The following is a 10,912-nucleotide window of genomic DNA, read 5'->3' as shown; positions in this document are numbered from 1 at the left end:
GCCATTGTATCAGCTTCTCTGATCCTGCAGGTTTGTCCCAATTCCATTGTGTATGGGTTTCAGGCTGTTTCCTGGTTGTTGCTAACCCCATATAGATCTCTGACTTCTGCAATCCAGCTGCTATGGGCAGGTGTGAAGTCTGCTGAAGCATGACCACAGGGCTTCACTGGCAGAGACAACACATAAATGTCTAATGTGCAAGCAATGAAAAGATGCTGTTGCAAACTTCAGGGCACGGGACATAGCAGTGACCTACTGCAGTCCATCTGCACGTGATCAGACTCAGTTCAGGCAGATGGGCAAAAATAAAACTGTTCAATGCACAGGATAAGCCTGCAAAGGCTGCAGACTTTTCACATTCCCCGGGCAGATATCCCTCATTAGATGCATTTTGGGCAAAGGAGTCACACCAGGAATGTCCTCAGCCCCCGATAATGGCCATTTCCCAGGCAACGTGGATAGATTTGTGGCATGCGCTTGCCATTTCAGCACTGCGTAGATACTGTCAGACATAGTATGAGGAGATATGTCGGTGAGTTTGAGACTTGTTAAAAATAACCCACCACAAGGTAGGGGGTTTTTTGACAAAGTGATTCAAGGCATGAATCACCATCCTCACCTAGATCAGAAGGCAAAACTTTGCTTTACATTTATTTTACAATTATTGGCTCCCTGGTTCTTCTGGCCCAGAAATAGCTAGTGCTGGCGCCTGATGTTTATCAGCCTAGCTCAGAGCTGCTCTTGTTCATGCCTACTTGCTCATGTTGCCAAGAGAGGCTTGCAACCACCACACTGCGAGAAGATCGTAGGAGAGAGAGGTGAGACTGGCTTGCCTAAAGCTAGAAGCAGGTAGACAAGGCTTGTGCAGCAAGTTGCCCCATTTCAAACTAAGTAAAAACTGATATTTAGGCTGGTGCACAAAAAGCCATTCAGTAAGACTTGGATAAGCTATGTCTCCCTCCTGTGCTGGTAGCACTGGGATTGTGTCCTATTTATGTAAAGCAGCTCTTTGCTGGCATAGCTTGCAGCCAGCAAGCTGAGATTTCCAGCCCTCCTATTAGCTTAAGCGTAATACAATGCTTCTCAATCAACAGCTACTTACAGTCTCCTTGTTCATTCATTCAAAACACCCTCTGTGATCTTTTCTTGCTGAAATCAGTCTTTTAGGAGGGTGTCTTCTCTTTTTGTTTCTTAAAGTTATTTCCTTTAACTTCTCTCTCACCTGGAAACTCACAGACCAGTGGAGAGCTGGGAACTGCTGACAGATGTTCTGTGGGTGCCAGGGAGACTTGTGTCTTCAGCAGAGTCCATGAGTTTATTGTCCTCAACTACAAAGATGCTCTGCTGGGCAGGAATCTTGCTAGTGGGATGTTTAGGGGTCCAGTGCTTGCAGCGAGGAGAAATCACACTGAGGAAAGCCATCCTGAAGCGCTGGGACAATAGATTGTAAATGATGGGGTTCACAGCAGAGCTCAGATAGAAGAAAACACCTAGGAGAACAAGGGCGAGGAAAAGAGAGAGAGAGACCTGATTTGCGCGTGTAATGATCTCAGAAGAAGAAAATATCTTCATTGCCTATACTTCTCTGCCAAGCTTGGGTGCAAGGGTGGAGGCAGCGACAGCCCATCTCTGCCTGCTACCATCCTGGCAGAGGCAGAGGGATGTCTCACCAAGGTGAGCTCAAGCACTGCAGCACACAGGGAAAGGAAATGGGAGAGAGCATTAGCTGGAGCTCACTATCTCCAGCTGTTCGGGAACCAGCTCTCTCTTGAGCTGTACTGACCTGCCTCCAGCGCAGCCCTCATCCCCACAGCAGGATTTGCACAGCTGGTGCCCCCATCAGAGCTGTCAGAGGATAACTTCCAGCCGAGGGGAGCTAATTTCTTACAACACGCTAGGACAAGTGCATGAGATTGGATTTGTCTGAGCTGCCTAATGGCTGCATTCAGTATTTTCCCATGGCAGACTGAAAATAAGATTCTCTTTGAAAAAGCCTTCATTTTACGGTTGGCAGGGCCATAAACATTTGGCTGTATCACCCAGTTCTGAGCAGTATGTAAGTCTTTTGTCTTGCCATTTGGTAAGGTTTCCTGTTTGCCTGAGAGACCCTCTGGAGGATGATGCCTGCTGCTGTGTATTCATTAAAAGCAGCTGAATGACAGCAGTCTTCATTTCTGAACATTTCAAGGAAGGAAAAGCAGCTGGTAATGATGTATGATATCTTTTTTTTTTTTTTTTTTGTGAATATTCAGACAACTGTATTGGACAACATGCCTAGATCTTGAAAGCTGCAGAAACTTGCATGCTGCTTTTATTCAAGGCACAATTCTTGTCACTGTCTACCAGACCCCAAGAAGCTTTTCCACGCATGCCTCATGTCACCTACAAAATAAATGACTACATATTTCAAGTAAACCACTCACAAATACTTTTTTCCCAGCCCCTGTATAAGTGGAAGAAGAAAGCTTTACCTGACACCACATGAATTAAGTTGAATATGTTAGCCAGAGGCTCAGTCCATTCCACAACAAAGCTGAAGAAGAGTCGATCTATATGGAATGGTGCCCAGCATATAGCAAAAACCATCACGAGGACAACTAGCATGGAGAGAGGGGGGAAGAAAAACAATTCAGTTATGGAAGGATATGGTTCACTAGCCTGCACAGAGCAGAGAGAGTTCAGAAAGCTGGATGAAAGACTAAATATACAAATTTTATTCATTGTTTCAAAACTTTTGCCATCCTTTCTGTCTTTCTCACTGAAAAACATTACTAGATAAAAGAACAAACTTTCCATTAATTTCTGTGTTGGATAACTCCATGCATGCACACACAATGACATTCAAACAGGCAACTGCCAGGTAACGTTGTGGCATGTACAGAGCCTAATGAAGAAACTGCCAGTGAGACATCTGGATTCATCTGTGATACATGGGACACACTGACTCCCTTGTGCCTTGGAGTTAATTTCCTCTGTATGCTATTTGTACATCGCGCAGCAGGATACGGCCATAGGAACTATCTGCTGATGTTAAGTCTGCCTGGGTGCACTGTGCAGCATGAAAGAAAAAGAGTTTGCCTCCACGCACAACTTGGCCTGTGGTGGTTCTAGTAAGGAGTTTTGCAAACCTGTTCCAGATTCGGGTCCTATGAACACCTCAGGTCACAATCATGGGGCACAGAAAATCAGGCTGACTTCAAAGTACAATTTCCTAGTTCAGAAGGTGACTTAAGCTGCCTAAAAGAATAATGTTGTTGCAGGAAATATTGGAGGTGATTTATGTTTTCTGCATAAATACCATCTCAGTAGCAAGGTGATATTTGCCTTAAAGACAGCCCTAAATTAGGCAGTGAGAGCTTTCAGGGCAGTTGGAACACAAATTCTACTGAATACCATACAATGTGCAAGTCTGCCGAGGTCCTACTTTCTCTTGGGAAGGTCTAAGTGGTTAAGCCAGCAGTAGGTGATGTATGTGGTTTGGCAGGACCTTCCTGTTCATGAGTGGAGCTTGTAGTGATGCAAAATAGATATATATCCTTCTCTAAAAATGTACAAGATAGATAGACTATTTGCATTCTGAAAAAGAGAGATCCTCCCCAGAGGGCTGCAAGAGTCAGGTTTGGAGTGAGGGATATTATAGAGTTGCCATTCAAGCATCTGCCACATAGGTTTGCTCAACCTCCTGTGGTGCTGGGGAGGAAAATTTGCCATCTGAGTCTTTTGATAGTTAGCTGTGGTGTTTCACTCCCATGCCCTGTAAGTCCAGATAAAACAGCAATAAGCCTTTTTTTTTTTTTTTTTTTTTTTTTTTTTTTTTTTTTTTGATCGGTCACAGCTACTCATCTTATAACTCTTGTATCCAGTGAATTTGCTCGGTACCTGGTCACTCTCCTGTCCATGGTAAATAAACCACAGAAGAACTCACTACTTACACAACATCTTGGTCACTGATTTCCTGGATGGTCTCTGAACATTCACAGCCATTTCCTCCACTTCCAAAGATTTGTCTCCTTTCAACTGGCAAAAGGAGGGAAACCAAAGGAGAGCTTAGACAGGAGATGACATCCCCACAAGACATAGCCTCTTTCATATTTTGATAGCTGTAGTTTGAGAAAGCAAAATTTGGGGCAACTTGGGGCTCACTGAAAAAAATCTACATTTAAATTTCAGTTTTAGTCTAGGGAAACATTGAAGTTTTAAGCTCAAAAGAATTTATGCCTCTCAAACTGCATATTTACAGAAATTTGTATTTCAGTTCCCCACTTGTCCTTTCTCATTGAGTCAATATTTGGTTCACAGTTTGTGTTCAATTTCAACAGTATTTTGCTAGGCATTATTTTCTCTTGTAGCAAAATATTGTTTGTTTGTTTATTTTCCTAAAAGAGTTCCCCACAATTAAGCACAAAACAATGATCCAAAAAATGCCGAGAGAGGCCTCAGTGAAACACAGCTGTAATCACTGGAAAACTTCCTGTGGAATTCAAGGGAGTTCATTTCATGCCCTGAGTGTTCAGAGTAATTGATATTCAATCCATCTAATGAACAATTCCCATATATGCTCTCTTGCAGACAGTCAGTGTGCATGATATGCACAGATTCAGCCACATACCTCTCAGTTACAGCAAGGTGATTTTTTTTTTTTTTTTTCTCCAGTAGTTTTTCCTGGACTTTGAAAAAATTGACATAAAGAATAATAGTCTAATCCTCCCTGAAATGCTTCCCCAATATGTTTACAGTGAGAGCACTGGTGCTTTGGTGATGAAAAGACCAGGGCTAGATAATCAGGACAATTGCTTTGATTGTAAAAGAAATCATCTATGGAGAGTGTATAATTGGACCCAGCTTCCTGAAGTGGGAACTTCTGATTAGCCAACAGATTTGGAGTGATTTTTTTTTTCAACTGAGAAAAACTGGAAACAAAACTTTCAATTACATGGGAAGGAACATCAGGAATTAGGGAAAAGATAGAAATCAATCTGGATTTGTAAAAATCTTGTGAAAACATGCTAGTTGTGCCAATTTATTTGCCTTTTACACTGTGACTTTGCTCTCTGATTTTTGTTTAGCAATGCTTTTCTGTAAGGATGATCGAATGAGAACTTCCTTCAATGTTCTATTTATTCATAAAATGCATAAAAGGGAAACACATGTAAATCAAATTATAGTCAATTATAGTGCAATTCAGCCTCTCATGTTTTGCATTATTCCCTTTGTAACTTTTAGTCATAGCCACAGTTGCTTAAGGAAGAGGCTCAGTTGATTTTAAACACATCTAGCGATAAATGTCTGCTCACATTGATTAAAATCCCTTGTTTCCCTTCAATGTTTTTCAGTCTCAACCGTAGTCTATCCCAGGCATATTCCAAAGCCTCAGAGGATACAGCGCTCTGATGCTGTAATAAACCAGAGACACATGTATCTTTATTTTTCACCTTCCTCCTGTCGTTTTGATGATGCTATAAGGATTCTTTTTAGCCTCAAGTGATAATAGATGGAAGTGTAACTAGTAAGAATAACTCTGCAGTTGCAATTTAATAAAACAATGTGTTATGACAAAGAGGAAGGAAAAAAAAAGAAACGAGTCCATGGCAAAGGTTGTAACTTGAGTTTACGCCAATGGTTTGACTGAGGAAGAACTCCAGCCAGGGTAGTGGTTACTTTTACATCCCTGTGGCTATGTAGGGTTGCCTGGAGATGAATGTTACCCATTCACTGCAAGAGAATTAGAAGTGTCTGGAGCAAGAAGCTGAAAATTGGATTTCCCCCCCTACATCTTTATTATCTATAGCATTTCATAGGAGAAATCAAAAGGCAGAGCGAAATTAGGGCCTCACCTATCCCCAGGCAAACCCAGTGAGGCCACTCAGCAAAAGCAGAACAATTTTCTGTAAGCTCCTTGGCCTGACACAAGTGATGATCAAACTTTCTCTTCAGCTGAAGGAAAAAAATGATGTTTAAAAACCACATGACTTGTGCTAAAGCATGCAATTCTTTCTAGTTGAGTGATTTGGCTGAAGCAGTTGCTACCCATCTGCTGAACTGCAGCCTGGGTGTACTCTTTGCTCACTTCCATTGCAAAAGAAAATTTGTTAGTGGGTACAAGATTTGCAGGACAACCTCCATGGAAAGAGGACAGACCCTTTCAGGAGTGTGCTGTGCTCTGCAGAAATCAGCCAAAGGCAGTCAACTGTCTACAGATGATTCTGGTTTTAACAACTGGGCATGAAGAGGTCAAAATAGATTTTGATGAGAAAATCTGGACCAGCTGCACATTGGCAAGAATATGTTGTCTTGATTCAAAGCTAGTTGAAATCAAAATTACCAGTGTGTCCAATGTGCTACTGAGGGGAAGTGACACTAAGACAAGTGTTGGACTCTTAATAGAAGAATCATCCTAGGTGAGGTCAGTCAGGTCCCATCTGATCATCTAGATACCCTCATAGATGTCTGAAGCAGGTGGGACAAACCCATTCTCTTCATTCCTTGTCAAAAATCTTAGTTAAACAGAATTCAGCTTTTAAACAACCAGAGATAGCCACCTACCCCTGTGCCCCTTTTAGAGATCAGTTTGAAGGAAACGGACAAGGACCCTGCACTGAATCCTGCTGCAATGCAGACTTCTCCCCAAGCGATGTCACCCATCTCTATCAGCACTGCAGGGATTAGGTTCTACAAACAACCATTTCCTCATGTTCTTGTTTTCTCCCTCTCCCTCCTCAGCTTTTTTGGTATAGGTTGCAACCCATTGGTTGTAGCCCAACAGCTGAACTGGGTTTAAAGAAGAGCCTGGCTTATTTAGGGATTGGTCCTAAAGGCACCTGTGATGATGACTCCATGAAACAGGCAGCAGGAAGCTTCCACAATCAAATCAAATGAGATTACAGTGTAATCATCAGTATCCTCTTCTTTACACTAATGCTGGAACTATCTATTGATCATAACATTGTAGTATTAAACCATCAAGCCTTAAAATTACATCCAAGTAGATCATGAGGTAATTGATCATGAGGTAATCAACCTGATGGCTCTGTTGGCAATAAATTTCTCAGTGAAAAAGACAAATGCAGGTTTTCCTTTTTGCAAGGAATAAAATTAAAAAGTGACTCAGCTGCCATATGACCCATGTTTGCTGCCTTCTCATAGCTGCTTAACATGTTTCCTTCTGTACTGCATCTTGAGGCTCTCCTGAGCCCTGGAAAAGCTTGAGGGAGAAACTTTGGCAAGAAAATGCCCTTTCCACAAAGTCTGGACTTGGAAAGGCTATGTCTCTGTTTGCTGAATTTGAGTTGTGGCAGTCTTTGGATCAACTCGGAGCTTTTCCACTACAGTCTATGAGCAATACACGGCACTCAGGAGACTCTGGAGTGTTGCTGAAGCTTCATAGATTTCATCTTTTGTGAGTAGATAGAAAGTGTCTTTTCTTGAAAAATTATATATAAACACCATTCTTCTATCATTTCTGTTGAAAAATGAAATTATCTTCCGTAGTTCAGTTTAGAGCGCAATGCAGATATACCCAGGATGGGTGGTGTTTAAAATGTGGAAGTATCAGTCGGGTATACAGAAAAGCAGAGGCACGAACATTGCAGCCCTCAGGAAAGAGAGCTTGAACATATCTGTGAATATACAGAAGTCCTGGGGGAGCAGCCCTTCTCTGGTACCTAGCTTCTCTTCTAGGGTGGGGATTAGGAATATCTGCTGCTACAAATAGAAGTTATTGCAGTCTTCAAGAATTCTTTTTATTAATTTGGGGGTTTCTCTTTTTCTAACAAATATATTTTCAGCACTTTCCTCTCCCTTCAGGTCTTATTTTGCAAAGTTTTCAATGACTCTTTGTAAAGACCCCACAACAGCCACTGGGCAGTGGGGCTAATTTAACCCATTCATTGCTTTGAAGATCTGCTGTGTGTTACGGGTTTCTGGCAGTTAATCCTTGTGGCTTTGCCTGGATAAGGAAAAACTGCTTCTGTATAGTTTCAGATAACAGTAAATATCAGCCAGCACAACAAAACAAGATATATATTAGCACAGATTTGGTTGAATTTCTTGCACATTATTCGGTAAGGTCATTTGTCTCTACTAGCATATTGCATCAGTGTCTTGCTGTATGATCAGACACAGCTTTTTAAACTTTAACTTATATCCAGTGTGATGAGATAGGATTTATATTTTCAAAATATACGTAACGTACGAAAAGAAAAAAGTCATTGACTCGCTATGATTAGCAATACATTTTTGTGTTGTGCTATATAGCTTTTTAATACTGTGATACTGTTTGTTTTATCCATGTATTTAAATGATGAATACCTGGTAAAACTAGTCTCAATTTCTGAAGAGAAACTGAATAGGAACTCTAAGGTAGCCTTAATCGATGGTGAAACTGTGCCACAGTTATAAAGAGAAACGATTGCTGAATTTCCTAGCTGCAGGAATAAGGTACCATTTCAGTTTATGACAGCTTTGTGAGTTTTAACAACTGAATGTTATCACCATCTCCAGGGAAGGAGAAAAATAAAGTAATGCAATGGAAATTCCACAGTCACAAGAAGAGGGAAAATAAATAATACACAAGATTCAATCACAAGCCTGCTCCTTTTTATTCTTTTCACATTTTCCTTTTGGTCTATTTCCTTCTAGTCCCTACTGCAAAGGTGTAAATCTTTGAGAGGCTGGAATCAATTTACAGACTTGGATGTTTAAGTAACATTCGAATGTGAGCAGCAGTGATGGTAAGTTTTCAAAAAAAGATCAGGGTAAATAATTCCCCAACATAGCTATATTCATTTGAGAATGGAATCAAACCAAATAGAGTTGGATCCACCGTTTTCAGGGCTTTGAAATACTTTTGCTTTTTGGAGGGGGGAAACAGATGGGCAAGAAAAAGGTGACATCACTTAAAACACACACACACACACACACACACACAAGAATGAGGTAAGGAAACACTGAGCATAGTTGGTGTAGGACTTACTCTTAGCCCCATCAGATAGTACAGCACACTTATTACCCCCATAGGCAGCACATAGAAGAGAAAAGACGTAATCTGGACAATACAGTTGTAGATCCACATGGGCATGACTACAGTGCAGGTAGCAGATCCAGGGACCAGGGTGCCATTGGGGAAATACTGCAGCATGATGCCGTGGGTGCCTGTATTGGGGAGGGCGAAGAGGACAGACAGGACCCAGAGCACCACGATGGTCCTCAGGGCACGCTTGCGAGTGCTTTCCAGCTTGGCACGGAAAGGGTGGAGGATGGCAATGTATCTCTCCACGCTGACTGTAGTCACGCTGAGGATAGAGGCAAAACACACTGTCTCAAAGAGTGCCGTCTTGAAATAGCAGCCAACAGGCCCAAACAAGAAGGGGTAGTTGCTCCACATCTCGTAGACTTCCAGTGGCATCCCAAAAAGCAGCACGAGCAGGTCTGAGACTGCGAGGCTGAAGAGATAGTAATTGGTCGGGGTCTTCATGTTCCGGTGCTTGAGGATCACCAGGCAAACTAAGAAGTTACCTACCACCCCAACAACGAAGATCAGGGTGTACACCAAAGCCATGGGCAGGAACAGATGGCTCTGTCTGGGCCCACACAGGAAGGCTAAATAATCCTCAGTGCTGTTTAAGTACCTCCTGAAACGTTCTTCATGTAGAGCAAAGTGATGAAACCCAGAGATATTGCTGATCCAGGCCATTACTGGATCTTCTGAAATGTTTCACAACTGAGATCCGGTCTTCTTTAAGTTTCTCTGTGTTAGTTTGCTCCCTCTTTGCAGAGAGAGGAAGAGGGAGGGGGGAGTTGTCTTGCCAGACCTAGATGCACAAAGCCACTGAGAGATGTGAGTGAGTGTGTTTGCCTGGCTTCGGTTAAGGTTTTGCTGTTGTAACAGCTGTTCCCCTGCAAGGAGTCCCTTAGCCAGAAAGCCCCTCCTTTCACACATATTCATTGGCTCGCTAAGTGCATTAGATTATAGAGTAAGAAAAGAGGTTCCAGCTACTTGTATCAGCTCCCGTAGCAGATGCATTTACAGAATCAGAAATGTGGGATTTAGAGAGCTGGGAATCTGAAATATAGGATGTGAGACAAGCTGCAAGATGTTTGTATTTGTCAGAGGGTGGGAAACAAGAAAAAAAAAACACCCCACAACAAAAAACTCAGTCCAAAAAGCTTTTACAAAATTGTATTGATGCTACATCCAGTTATGAGCCTCAAGCAAAAAAGAAAAAAAATCTGACATGATTTTATTTTTCAGATCTCTGCTGATTTTTATTTTCTGTTGTCTACGGCAGCAAGTACTTGGTAACAGAGTTTGATCAGTAGAAAGTCAACCTGTTTTTGTAGTCGTTCTTGTGGAATTAAGCTATTATAATGTTTCAGCCTTTTTTAAAACACTGCTTTTTCTTTTTTTTTTTTCCTCCTGAAATCCAACATAGGATTTTAACTGCTCTTCTTATTGATACCAAAATATTTTCCCAGTTTCCTGGTATGCTGAAATCTGATCCCATATTCTTAGATAATCTTGTTTTGGAAATCTTTCTGAGGACTGTATTATTCCAAAGACATATTTATTACCTCTGGGACTAAATTTACATGCATTTTTTATAAACTCTTATTTCTTCCTGAATGACAACCATTCTGCAAACACACTTTCTGAGCCAAAAAACTGTATCCTGCAAGGATGATGGCTGTGTCAAAATAGATCATTTAGCTCCTTATGAATGCTTGATTCCTTACTGAATTTCTCTAAAACAAAAAAGCTTCAAAGTGCATGGATGTCATCTTCTGAGATTCAGAAAAAGTTTAGCTGTTTGGAATCAAAGAGGTGCAAAAGTTGAGGGCTGGTTTAGGGGATTTTGTCAGCTTGATGTGCAATTTATCTGCCCAGTAACTCTTACTAGCTCTCAATTTTGAGTAC

At 41.5% G+C, this 10,912-nt stretch overlaps 1 protein-coding gene across 1 annotated transcript; it reads right to left on the bottom strand.

Moving 5' to 3' along the window:
- Positions 1–1,149: 1,149 nt before the first annotated feature.
- On the bottom strand, positions 1,150–9,691 carry NMUR2 (neuromedin U receptor 2). Its single transcript, XM_010312652.2, has 4 exons — positions 8,972–9,691; positions 3,933–4,017; positions 2,472–2,597; positions 1,150–1,490 (listed from the first exon to the last, which is right to left on the bottom strand). The coding sequence occupies exons 1-4, from the start codon at positions 9,689–9,691 to the stop codon at positions 1,231–1,233; spliced, it is 1,191 nt and encodes a 396-aa protein (XP_010310954.2). The 3' UTR covers positions 1,150–1,230.
- Positions 9,692–10,912: the final 1,221 nt, after the last annotated feature.

The sequence above is a fragment of the Balearica regulorum genome, chromosome 14 (genome assembly GCF_011004875.1).
Source record: "Balearica regulorum gibbericeps isolate bBalReg1 chromosome 14, bBalReg1.pri, whole genome shotgun sequence".
NCBI classification, from domain to species: domain Eukaryota; kingdom Metazoa; phylum Chordata; class Aves; order Gruiformes; family Gruidae; genus Balearica; species Balearica regulorum.
This window is presented reverse-complemented; position numbering and strand designations above follow the sequence as displayed.

Bases quoted from the DNA above. Each gene is read 5' to 3' on its own strand.
- NMUR2 (XM_010312652.2), bottom strand. From the start codon at position 9,691: ATGGCCTGGATCAGCAATATCTCTGGGTTTCATCACTTTGCTCTACAT. The intron at 4,018-8,971 runs GTAAGTCCTACA...TCCTTTTGCCAG, and splicing joins ACTATCTGATGGGGCTAAGA to TTGAAAGGAGACAAATCTTT. The intron at 1,491-2,471 runs GTAAAGCTTTCT...TTGTTCTCCTAG, and splicing joins CTTAATTCATGTGGTGTCAG to GTGTTTTCTTCTATCTGAGC.